At 41.8% G+C, this 12,762-nt stretch overlaps 1 protein-coding gene and 1 pseudogene across 1 annotated transcript; one reads left to right on the top strand and one right to left on the bottom strand.

Annotated features, from left to right (window-relative positions):
- Positions 1 to 475: 475 nt before the first annotated feature.
- Positions 476 to 4,667, bottom strand: LOC120548928 (annotated as a pseudogene).
- Positions 4,668 to 5,663: 996 nt separating this feature from the next.
- On the top strand, positions 5,664 to 12,759 carry entpd5a (ectonucleoside triphosphate diphosphohydrolase 5a). Its single transcript, XM_039785183.1, has 13 exons — positions 5,664 to 6,271; positions 6,650 to 6,729; positions 7,042 to 7,185; positions 7,577 to 7,652; positions 8,223 to 8,258; positions 8,686 to 8,774; positions 8,856 to 8,935; positions 9,075 to 9,136; positions 9,249 to 9,350; positions 10,029 to 10,172; positions 10,285 to 10,341; positions 11,163 to 11,278; positions 11,482 to 12,759. Exons 1-13 carry the CDS (start codon positions 5,827 to 5,829, stop codon positions 11,563 to 11,565), a joined length of 1,515 nt encoding a protein of 504 aa, XP_039641117.1. The 5' UTR covers positions 5,664 to 5,826; the 3' UTR covers positions 11,566 to 12,759.
- The last annotated feature ends 3 nt before the right edge of the window (positions 12,760 to 12,762 follow it).

Below are 12,762 nucleotides of genomic sequence, written 5' to 3'. Positions count from 1 at the left end.
CATACAACAATATGGGCACACAAAGAGGTAGGCCTACATAAAGACATAAATAACTATCTTAAATATAAACTCAACTAACTTGAAAAACTATACTATAGGCCTACTAATGATTTTGCCTGGTAAGTGCAAGTCTATACTGTGTATTGTCTTGTATCAAATAATATAGTTGCTTTACTTGCATAGTTGGGCATTGAGTAATTATTCAGTAAGAGTTATACAGGTATGTAAAATACAGCAATGTATGTACAGGGTTGTAATACACAAGGGTGTGACAGAAAATCAACAGTAAGATGGTAATGATAAAAAAAATAAACAACATTTTACATATAAATAACATACTGCACATAGATGTTATTGTATCACAAATGTTTTGACCACACTTGGTCTTTTTCAAAGCAAGTTTAACATTAAAATATACATCACCTGGTGACACTATGATAGGCTTTTTTCACAGCAGATATTTTGACTTGTTTTATTAAGAAAAGCAGGTTCCCTGGTCGTTCCTCCATCGATACCGACCCTCACCCAGCGCCATGGAGCAGCTGCTCAGGATGTATTCTAATGTTCCTATTTTGGAACAACGGGGGTATGCAGGTTTTTCTATTTTGCCCCATGTGCACAGGTTGAATGGACTCGGGAGGACATCATAGACACCCTGAATCAAAAATTTGATCCTCTGGGGGTTCCACTTCCAGATGTCCTTCCAGGTGACACTTCGCTCCATCGCCTGCTCCCACTTCATCCCAAGTCCGGCTCTGCCTTGCGCCACTGTTCCAAGGATGGCCTTGTGTTTCAGCCGAGTCTCTGCTTGGTGGACTGCCTCGGCGGCCCTCCACTTCCTCCCTGTCCTCACAACAATCCCTGCGCTGGACACTTTGGCATCTCTGGATCCAGAGTACTGCAGGTGTTCCCGTGCCCGTGCAACAATGAACTCCTCCCTGACTGAGCTAAAAGGGAGCCTGAGCTTGTTGGTGTTTCCATATAGCCCAATGTTACTTAGGCTACACGGCAGACCCAGCTGATAGGTTGGATATTTCAGCCTACATGTTTCAAATGTATTTTATATGTTGTATGTAGGGTACTACACAAGAAGGTTAGTCTGGGGACAACCTTCACCCACAAGAATGTGTAGAATCTATTATGAGTTTGGGTACAACTTTCACACAGAGGAATCGGAGCCAGGAATGTGGGAATCTATTAGGAGCATCGGCCATAAAAGGTGTAGTTTAATAGTAAAACTTATGCACTGAAATAGATGTCTTATGCTGTGTAAGCACAAAAAGAGTTTAAAAGGTATTCACTATGCTGTACATGTGGTTCATCCTTGGGCAGACGTGTTTGTATGCTCATGGTTGTCCCAGTGTCATGAAAGTTTGTTCACTGTTTGAATAAAGCTGCATTTGATTTGTAATCATCGGACTGGTTGTCATCTTTGAGGTCTCCCTACATCATTTCTGAATCTTCACCCGATATCACCAGCCATCTGCGTAGATAGGTGCTCACCTTTTGCTCAAAACCTTCCACCACAGTCATGGGGACCTCATAGATAAGCAAAGGCCAGAAGATTCTTGGGAGGATTCCGTGCTGGTAAACGCTAGCCTTGAATCTTCCAGGGAGCCCAGACTTATCCACTGTTCTCAACCATCCCTCCAGGTCAGCACCGGTTGCCTTGATGGAGTCTCTGTCGTTCAGGCTGCAGTTGAAGACCTTTCCAAGGCTCTGCACTGGTCTCTCTGTGACTGACGGGATCTGGTGTTCTCCCAGCCTGAAGCGGAATCTGTCTGTAACCTTCCCCTTCTTTAGAACCAGAGACCTTGACTTTGCAGGTTTGAAGCTCATATGTGCCCATGCCGTGAGTCTCTCCAACCCCTGGAGGATCCACCTGGCTCCTGGTACCGCCGTTGTTGTCACTGTGAGGTCATCCATGAAGGCTCTTATGGGAGGTTGCCTTACTCCAGACTTGCTGAGGGGGCCTCTGCACTCGGTTTCAGCTGCCTTGACAAGCATGTTCATTGCCAGTGCGAAGAGGGTCACTGAGATGGTACAGCCAGTGATTATCCCCACCTCAAGCTGGTGCCAATCAGATGTTAGCTGACCAGTGGAGACTCTCAAGCTGAACTTGCTGTACTAGTCCAGGATGAGATCTTTCACCTTCTGTGGTACATGGTGTTTCTCCAGTGCGACCTTCACCAGCATGTGGGGTATTGAGCTATAGGCGTTGGTAAGATCCAGCCATAATATTATATTAACATTGGCTCTGTAATATCCCAGTGTCCCAATAAGTTGAGTTTATCACAAATAATAAGCCGACAATAATACATTAATACAGATTTTTATATGGTTTAGTCTGTAAAATATCAGAAAACATTGAAAATTGCTCCTCACAATTACCCAGGACAAGGTAATGTCCAACCAACAGTCCCAAACCCAATGATATTACATTTCTTTGTCAAGTACAATGATATGGACCATGGACCAACCACAAATCCTTAAGTTAAGTTTGAGAAATGGAACTAGCAAATGTTTAACATTTTGTCATCCATTAAAACTTAACCAATTATTAAGATGGTTGGCAATTCATTTTCTGTCAGATGGCTAAATGATTACCTCAGAACCATTCACTGTGGGAGATTGTAAGATACAGATGTCTTTTCTGCTCAACAGCCTCTGGACTGACACACTCTTCGTAACTTCTCTTGTAATTACAGTCTTCTCACCCTGGGCTCTATCAAACAGGATCTGTTTGCACATGATCTCCTCCCACACGATGACATGAAATATAGTACATTTGGCTCCTGTCAGCAGTATTGTCCAGGTTGTCCTGAAAAGAACTCGCTGCCATCCCCACAGGTTTTTTTTCTGGAGTTATGGGAAAACCACTGAAATCAATGTAAATGCATTTGGCTTACATCTTCGAAGAAGCTCTTCCAACAAAAACAATGTAAAGTTAGTGCAGGCCATGTAATGAAAGCACAACATTCTCTCCATTATCTTTCTCAGCTTTCTGCAGGTCCCTGAGAGTGCCCAGTGGAGATTATTCATCAAACAAAAAAGTAAATATCGCAAAAGTGTTGGGTGTAGCTACTGTAAACTGAATCATATAGGGTCACTCGCTGCTCTGGCATCATCAACAGAGTTTGAAGACTAAATTTAAAGGTAATTACTATGACAGTGAGGAGAGAAAAACTGAAATAACCCTGAGCTTTTCAAAGCTGTCATTATCATTGGAATTGTAATGACAAGGTTTGGGTCTCTTCAATTGACTTCTTGGGGTAGGACACCCACAAACATGGCATTCCTGAGGGTAACATTGCAGCATATTAATGATATATTGCACAGTGTAGATTACAAAGCTGGGGTCTCTTCTCATGCTTTATGGTTTCAGTTAACTTGAAACAAAATACCAAAATGTCCTTTAAAACATTGTTTGTAATGTGCTGTGTCATGCTGTAGAGGGTCACTTTACATACAGATGATACAGTAGCAGTGCACATTTAGATGACAGCCGAACATGATTTGGCAACATATAGATTTTCATTTAGATTTGTTAAGTTTATTGTAGCTTATTTCTAGACTCAGTATTCAAAATGTCTAAAATGTCTGTTGTAAAATGACATTTTACTCAAAGGGGAGTTCCTATTGCATCATAATGGTAATGTTATTATAAAGTAGGTGTGTGTTTAAAACTAAAACATGCTGTGATTCATGCACCAAATGGCCTGAGGTGGATTGCAGCTGTCCAAATTAATTGCTACATTAACCACAAGATGTGTCTGATTGTCAACAGCAAGAAACAATGATTTCAAAATGAAAACACTCCAGATAAAACATGGCTTCTTTAATATTTCTAATAGGACATTTTTATTTATACAATTTACATATGTATATCCAAGGTTTATTAGTCACATTATCACACTGTTAACATGCAACCAAGACATCTATGGGCACATGGCAGTGACAGGTCCTGCACATGTATGCTTTGATAGGGGCAAACGACCATTCTGGTGAGCCACAGGATTGAAAAAAGTAGCCACAGTATTTAGAAAAAAGGAAGGAGGAAAGAAAGTCCAATATTTTTAGTCCAAATTACAGTGTTGGAACAGTGCTTTGCACAGTTGAGTGTCCTGGGAGTGGAATGGCATGATGGGTGAACACTGGTGCCAAGCCCCGCCCTCCCCACATTGTCCTCTCTGTGGACTTCCTACACTCTCTTGTGCCCAACTGCAGGACTTCTGCCCTCCCCTTACCCTCCTGGCTGGGCTACCGACAGCTCGGTTTCTGCCTCAGTCGTCTGCTGCCTGAGGTGAAACAGTCTTGTATAGGCACATGTTAGGTCAGGGCTGGGGCAGGGGCAGTTCCCCAGGGATGCATTAGACTACCGGTGTCTCCTGTTTCAGATGTCTGTCCTCTTTCTGTTGATACAAAGTGGGTGAAAAATATCACAGCACGGTACAAATCTCAGTTCATGTAAGGTCTCTGAGTTGCTGTGTCTCTGTGCTTCACTGCTGTGGGATATCCTTGATGATTCTGCATCCTGCACTAAAAAGCCATGGAACTCTGAACATTACATGAGAAAGCAATATCTGATACACTACAGCATGGCTTATGATGCCGTGCCAACCCACCCACCTAAAGTGGAGAAACAGCCACTCATGCTTTTCATGCATTCTCTCGTGAAACGTGCCTTGCTGCCCAAATATTTTTCCCTTGGAAAGCCTGTGGTTAACACAAGGATGAGTGGGAGTGAGATGATTGCTAACATTCTTTAAACTTTTATGCCAGCTGGAGTGCAGGTTACATTTGCATTTTTGTAAGGTTGTTGAAAGGGCTGCAGCAGATTGTATGTGGTGATTATTGTAGAATCATGAAGAGGAGGTTGAGAGTAAATAAATACAGGCATGATTCATTCCAGCTACTGAACATGATTTAGTAAATGTAGTAATGCCTAATAAAACAAAGTCAGAATACATTCGACCTACAATATATAAAAGTCACATTTTCAGTCTGAAATAGGAGTTTCTTTGTTTAATTTATTGTCTTCCCCACAAAGCCCCAATTTATTTAAAATAAAAACAAACTTACCAGTACTTAGAAAATTAATTCCAAAAATGAGTGCAAAGATTAGAAACTTTTAATATTTAAATAACAACCTTTTAAAACTACAGTAATTAATTTCTCTTCAGATGTGCCTTTATAACTGCCAAAAAGAAACTTACATCACTGTTAATTTAGGCAGTAGCCAGATTTGAGCACTTGTGAAGTTGTGAATGTCCAAAGAGTTGCAGGGTGAAGACATTTCTGAGGCAAGTTATTATGTAAGTCTTAAATGCGCCCATAAAAAGTATTTTAAGACCATCTCTCTTTTTTTGTGTGAGCCATTCATTTTGACTTCTTTATAAATCCCTTTCTCCTTTCCTCCAGTAAAGATGAGGAGGGGGAAAACATAGCCAAAAATAATCCTTCAAAAAAAAAAAATGGAAATGCTGTTGGTAGGCAGGTAGTCGGTCTCCAGCTCAACTCACAGGAGGGGGACTCCTGATGGAGTTGGGATGGACCGCCACAGGATTGGTGGATGGCTGCACTCGTTGTGGCCCAATGCCAATCCCTTATGTCTTTATATACTGTAAACGGATGACCGGACAGTCCTGAGTGTGCATCGCATCCACTCTGCCTCTCTCCATCTCCACTGCTCTCTCTCTCTCTCTCTCTCTCTCTCTCTCTCTCTCTGCAGGGCCCCTGTCAATCTTTGACTCCAGCATCCACCAAAGCTTCTTCACCTTAGCTCTCCTTTTTTACTCCTGTCTCTTCTCCCCGGCTGTGAAAACAATGACCATGCCGAGCCTCCTTCTCACTTTATCCGTGTGGCTTCTGGCTGGGAACCTCATTACGGAGGCGACTTACTACCGGCACCACCGCTACGTCCCCCACTTCTACCGCTACCGGGAGCACTCTGCCAACGCGGAAAACCTCCTCCCTGAGGTCTCCAACCCGGAGCCTGAAGTCCCGCAGCCTGGCGTGCCGACCTACCCCGAGATCCCCGAGGTGTTCCACCCGGCACCGGAAGTCATCCACCCCATACCAGAGGCTTTCCACCCGGTGCCCGAAGTCGTGCATCCTGCACCTGAGCCTTACCACCTACCTGAGGTTTACCAGCCGGTGCCTGAAGCCTCCTCCCCTGTCAACACGAGCCGGGTTTTCTACGGGATCATGTTTGACGCTGGGAGCACAGGCAGCAGGATCCACATCTATAAGTTCATCCAGAAAGACCCTGGTAAGTGCACTACTTTCTTTCTCTCTAGCTCTAAACCAATACTAGGTATTTACACATGCTGCCCACTCTGTCTGCTTGCTGTTAGGTCATTCACTGTGTGGTGTAAGGACAAGCATGCACCGGCAGAGTGCATGGGTAATAGCCTACAGCTTCTAAAAGTAGCTGAAGCTGAAGTAGACTTTTAATTTGCCTGTCTTACTCAACTGTGTAGGAAGCAGACCTGTAAATCAGGATATAGGTGAAGTGCTACAGTCTAAATATCATAAGTTGTAAATAAAAAAACTGCAATTACATTTACTTGAGTTTCTGTTGTATCCCAGAAATATAACTGCACACTGGTTTATGATGTGTTCACTGACACTGACTTATTTTTTTTAGTTGAGCTGCCAGTTCTGGACAATGAAATGTACCATGCAGTAAAGCCTGGACTGTCTGCTTATAAGGACAACCCAGAGGAGGTATGTATGCATGTTTACACCATCCCTTATTATTATTAATAATTATCAGGTATATTAGGGAGTTGTTTACTGTCTGCAAACCACTGGGATTTTCTTTGGGTTGGGTTCATGTGATGTAAACACTGTGTAATTACAAAAATGCCTCCTGCTGATGCTGTCACTACTGCCCACTCCTGTCTGCTGTATCTATCTACCTTTGATTTATGATGTTTTTCAAGACTTTGATCACTAAGTAATTTCTTAGCTTGATTATGAATCCTCTCTCCTTCTGAAGATTATGCTGCCTATAACTGATTGCCATCTCTTCCTCAGGGTGGCAACACCATCCGACAGTTGCTGAAGATTGCCAAGAAGACAGTGCCAGAGGAGGACTGGAAGAGGACCCCGGTGGTCCTGAAGGCCACAGCGGGTCTTCGTCTGCTGCCTGAAGACAAGGCCAACGCTCTTTTGAAGGAGGTGAGGCACATTTTTTCTCTCTGCCCTCAGACAGTTTGGCACAAACACCACCCGTCCCGCCAAGGAGCGGGATGAGAAACCACTAAGTGCTTACAAGTGTCACTGAAAAAAAAGGCAGCATGTCTGCCCATTTGTTAGCTATCATGTTGCAAAAAAACAGCTGTTGTGGGGTTGTGTGGAGTAACCATATTTGTCATTTAAAGTATTAAATCCAGGCTACTGTTCCAGCCATGCTTGTGGTTGAGTTATTTGTCACTCTAAAACACAAGCAAAACCTGAATATATATACTGACAATAGCAGAATATATGGGTGTAGTACATTATCGTTTTATTGTTTGAACACATATCCAGTAGATAATTGTAATGAAATGGTGATAAATCTATTCCACAGGTGCGAGAGGTATTTGATGAGTCCCCTTTCTTTGTGCCAAACAACAGTGTTTCAATCATGAATGGAGCAAAAGAAGGTAGGCTATCTTCCAGTGCCGTGTAACCAATTTGTACTATATATAGTATACAAAACACAAGATTTTTATTTGTTTTATTTTTGACAGATATTGTCTGACCAGGTGCTTTAATTGCCTCATTCATCAAACAATGCTGCTCTCATTTTTTTTTATTTTTTACAAGAGGTCTGTTACTACCTCACTAAGACAAATAAATAAGGCAGTGTGAGTTGTTGCCCCACGCCCAATAATTTAGTGTGATCCTCCACATCACTCATTAAGCCACCCTCACTATGTTATGTTTCATCATGCCGTGTGTGCCATTCATTATCCTCACTTTATGAGTGCAATAACAACATCTGAGACAATTGAAATTACCTGGGCTGGTCTGCAATCCTGCATGTTAGTTACACCAACTCTGCTATTTTAATATCAGCATAATGAAGTAGAAATGAACTAAAAGTCATCTTCAGTTCCACATTCATTCTTTGTGCTTGAACACGTTCAAATGTGAAAACGTAGCATAGATCAGTTGTAATCACTTCTCAGGCTTTTACTAATGCAGACATTTTCACCCATGTGCTGTTTTAGGAGTCCTCGCCTGGGTCACAGTGAACTTCCTTACAGGTAAGACATTGCTTGTGTTTTGCTATGGTGGTGTTAGTGGTCAGGAGGTTCATATCTGAGGCTCCAGTGTACACAGAAGCCAAGCAGGGAAAGACTCTTGTCTCCTGTCTGAGGTTATGAGCTTGAATCACTAGCCTCAAACAGGTTGCAAAAACAAGCAATATTTCCTCACGTTTTTCACACAGCTATGGTTCCATGAAATGTATTTTAAACAACAACCTTAAGCTTCAAATCAAAAAGGTATTTTCCCTCTTGGTGGGGGGAAAGACATGCTTTGTAAGCATGCATCATTCTGACAGTAGTGTTTTTAAAAGAAAGACATTCTAACTGAAACTGGTAAGCCACACAATTACACAGTATGCTCTGTTTGTTGCACTGAGGATGGATAGCACCTTATCCTGTTTAACTTTGAGCTTATTTTCCATAGGTCACTTGTACTCCAACACAAGGAAGACTGTGGGTATCCTGGATTTGGGTGGAGGGTCTACACAGATCACATTCCTTCCCAGGTCAAAGGTAAATTAAATATTTTTTTTGTGGTAAACAAGTGTTTAAAAAGGTCCTACCACTACTAAACATGTGTTGTTTATCCAACAGAGAACGATTGAGTCTGCTCCCCCCAGTTACATTGCTAAATTCAACCTCTTTGACCAGACGTATCAACTCTACACACACAGGTAAATAACAGACAAAGAAGATGCTTTATTGTTTATTGATTACATTTTGCCCATGAAAACTCACATATCAGTATTCTGTAGAGTAAAACACACATATATATCTAAAAACATAACATAATTCTATGTCACCATCACATAGCTACCTTGGAAATGGACTGTACGCGGCTCGACTGGCAACTCTTGGAGCACTAGGAGCTGATGGTAGGGTATCTTGTACCTTTTTATCACCTCTCTACAGTATTTGCACTCTGTCATTCTTTCATAAATGCATTCACTGGAACATGACAATCTGTTCTTGTTTTTGTTTTCCCAGGTCTAGATTGGAAAGTCTTCACTAGTTCCTGCCTCCCGAAAAAGTTCAGAGAAGATGTGACTTTTGGAGGAATCACCTACAAAGTTAGTGGAATTCCAGACGGTAAGATGAAAGCACCCTGAGGTTTTGATTGCCTTCCCAGTGCCTTGGATGCAGCAATCCGTGCATTCCTTTCTCAACTCTGGAATACAATAGAGTACAGTACAATACAGTCTCTCATGAGAACATTTATCCGCTGAAGTTTCTGTAACCTTGGCGCCAAACGCATGTTTTGTCATCCTCTCTCTTTCTGTCTTCCCTCTTGAACAATTATACTGCAGTCAACCATGTATTTAAACAAAACGAAAACTGTCAGTTAACTTCACAAATAAGGCAGTCACTCCCATACCACAGTCAAGTAGCCAAAAGATGCTGGGCTTGTCCCTGAGTTGTTATTTTTTTTGTGTAACGAGCGGCTTGATCTGGACTGCTCACAATTATGTGGTAAAAATAGACAGCCCAACAGGGCCGCACTAACTGCTGCTCTTGTCAGCACATGGTTTTGCCGGCACAACTGATCCAACCATACCCATGGGACTCTGTGAAACTTGTCCTTCTGGGGCTTCCCTTGCATATTATCTGGTGAGCCCCCAGCTTCAACCCCTTCTAACCTCAAACTGACAATTGCATTCCAACCATTGCTGCCTCCAAGCACCTTTACCTCATTGTTTACTCCACCATTTTTTTTAACTAATTCAATATTAGTTAAGTAATTCTTTGTCAAAACTACTCTCTCTTCAGGCTATGCAGGATATAAGCTGTGCTACTATGAGGTTATGAAGGTCATCAAAGGAGTAGTGGACCAGCCTTATGAAGTGAAGGGCAGCAGTGTCTTCTACGCCTTCTCCTACTACTTCGACAGAGCTGTGGAGTCCGGCCTCATTGGTGAGTGGGCACAGACCCAAGAGTCACCTTCCAGTGCCATTATCTTTTATGCTGATTATCATCTTTTGCACAAAATAGGTATTCAAATTGCATGTTTGTTTTTTCTGCACAGATGGCAGTCGAGGTGGTGCACTTGAAGTCAGGGATTTTAAGAAGAGAGCAAAGGAAGGTAAAAGTTACATGTTATCTTCTCTAGGATGTGTTTGAGACCAACAATCTTACAAGTTATATATATCAGTCCTCTAACCACTGAAACTTCATGCAACACAGTCTAAACAGAAAAAAACACTGAAACTTGTTTGTGCCCAAACACTTGGTACAATTGCTCCAAATTGGCACAGCTTATCCTGTCAAAAAAGAATTTATTACAACAGTAAAATGTAACCGATTATTTGCTAAAATGTGTTTTGGACATTGATTATAAGACCAATGTAGTTTATTATAGAGTAAATACATGTTAACATCACTATAAAATGTTATCAGCTCAATTGTGTGACACTTGCAATGCCCCTGTAAAACCAGATTTATAGCAAGTAGGAACGAGTTGATGTGTTATGTAAGGCTGTTTGTGTTGTGAGAACACTGTCACAAGTCTGGCTCAGGCTGGGCTGGCAGCTGAGCTGAATATGTCTGTCTGGCCCAGGCAGGAGGGCACCTGACAGCCACACACCACCTGGGGGCTGACACATACTGAAACACACAAACTGTGTACAAGGCTGTTTAACACTGCCACCCACCCTCAGCCTTGCGCTGACCCTCAGCCATTCTCGCACCTCCCTGTTTATTCAGCCAAACAAAACAGAAAGGTCATCTTTTAATCATGTAGCACAGGGGTTAGAAAAGATGTTTTTTTTGTTTGTTGCTAAAACATGGAATGTGACTCCATTATATGATGCAACAAGGTGTCTCCGTCAAATGCTTTTTTTGTCAGTGTTATGTGAAACCTGTGTTAATGTCATGTCTGTAACGTGTGGCTTTTTGTGTTTGCAGTGTGCAACAAAATGACCAAGTACCGTGCTATCAGCCCCTTCCTCTGCATGGATATGACATATATCACTTGTCTGCTAAAGGAGGGTTTTGGCTTCAAGGACAGCACTGTGCTGCAGGTAAGCAAATCAGGACAGGTTACTGTGGAGAGTGGGAGTCAAAGAGATACAAAATATGAAAAGCTACATGACAAAACCTTCATATTCACACACAAACAAAATTTTACAAGACTTAAACCTTTTATTTTTCAAAACAATGACAGTAAGTGTAGGATGTGTTTGTTTCTTTGTGGTGTTAATGATCCTGTCACTCTCTTTAACAGCTAGCCAAGAAAGTGAACAACGTGGAGACAAGCTGGGCCCTGGGGGCAACCTTTGACTTCTTCAGAAACCTCAACATCCACTAAGGACAGCTCGCTGTCACTGCAGCCGGCACTGAGAGGGACAGTCTGTCACTGTGGGGCTTCCCGTCCTCTGTCCATCCTCGATCAGCCCGTCCCCTCACAGACACACTTGGTCCCACCATGCTTCCTCACCCACTACACCCCTCCTCTTTTCCTCAACCTCAGCACCCGGCGAACACTCCGAGAACTGTTGAAAGAAATAAATCACTATATTTTTATAAGGCCAGCTATTTCTACTGTATGTTGAGCTCATAACTTGTGGGCTGACTTTATTTTTGTAAAACGTTTACATTTTTGATTCCTCATGGGTGTCTGATCTGAAATGCCTTTCTCACCTACCTGTTAAGTGTGTAGAGGGTAGTTTAGAAGCAATACAACCAGTCATGATATTTGGTGGTTACTGTGGTCCTGGTGTGCACTGTACAGTACAGTGGAATATATTTAGAGACTAGTTGCTGGAAGTGCAACCATAATTGTCTTAAATGCTTGTAAATCAATCTTCTTTTCATTCCAGCAGTAAATACTTTTAGAGAACCCTAATTAATTTGCCCCTATCATTGGAAAAAGAGCTGTTGACAACCATACAGCTCTTTTTCTTCAACTTTGCACATAACACTTTAATTGCAGATATTATAGCTAAGATGTGATCAGTTGCTTTGATGTTGACTAAAGAGTTGTACATATTCACCATGACTGAGGGGGCAAAGAGAGCGCTGAGAGAGAGAGAAAAAGAGATGCCCCTCACAGGATGTGTTGTATAGCGGTTACATGTGAGGTTAATGTCTGTAGTTTTAAAGTCCAGCCATTATTTTTGTTTTGTCTGATGTGGAAAAGACTTTATCAAGCATAGCTAAATTGCAGGGGCCCTAGGTCTGAACTCTATTTTAGACTAGAAATAGAAAGACCTCTCATCAAGTGAGAGCATCTAACAACGTAATTTACAACCATTAGATACAGCAAAAATTTAAACAGAAATTATGAAACCTGACTCCTCCATTTGTTGCTGTGCCTCAAAAAGATTGGCAATATTGAATTCTGTTTTTGAATTCATTTTTCTTGTGAACTGTACAAATATTTAAATAACTATCTAATGTAGAGTATTTTAATTATCCTCATCCAATATTAACTCATGAACTTTCTGTGTAACTGCTCTTTAAATCATGCCTTTGCTGTCTTTTCAGTATTCAACAAGTTTAAATA

The sequence above is a fragment of the Perca fluviatilis genome, chromosome 20, assembly GCF_010015445.1.
Source record: "Perca fluviatilis chromosome 20, GENO_Pfluv_1.0, whole genome shotgun sequence".
Taxonomy (NCBI): domain Eukaryota; kingdom Metazoa; phylum Chordata; class Actinopteri; order Perciformes; family Percidae; genus Perca; species Perca fluviatilis.
This window is presented reverse-complemented; position numbering and strand designations above follow the sequence as displayed.

Coding starts and splice junctions, on each gene's coding strand:
- entpd5a (XM_039785183.1), top strand. CDS start 5,827: ATGACCATGCCGAGCCTCCTTCTCACTTTATCCGTGTGGCTTCTGGCT. Junction 6,272..6,649: donor GTTCATCCAGAAAGACCCTG/GTAAGTGCACTA, acceptor TATTTTTTTTAG/TTGAGCTGCCAGTTCTGGAC. Junction 9,351..10,028: donor AGTTAGTGGAATTCCAGACG/GTAAGATGAAAG, acceptor CTCTCTCTTCAG/GCTATGCAGGATATAAGCTG.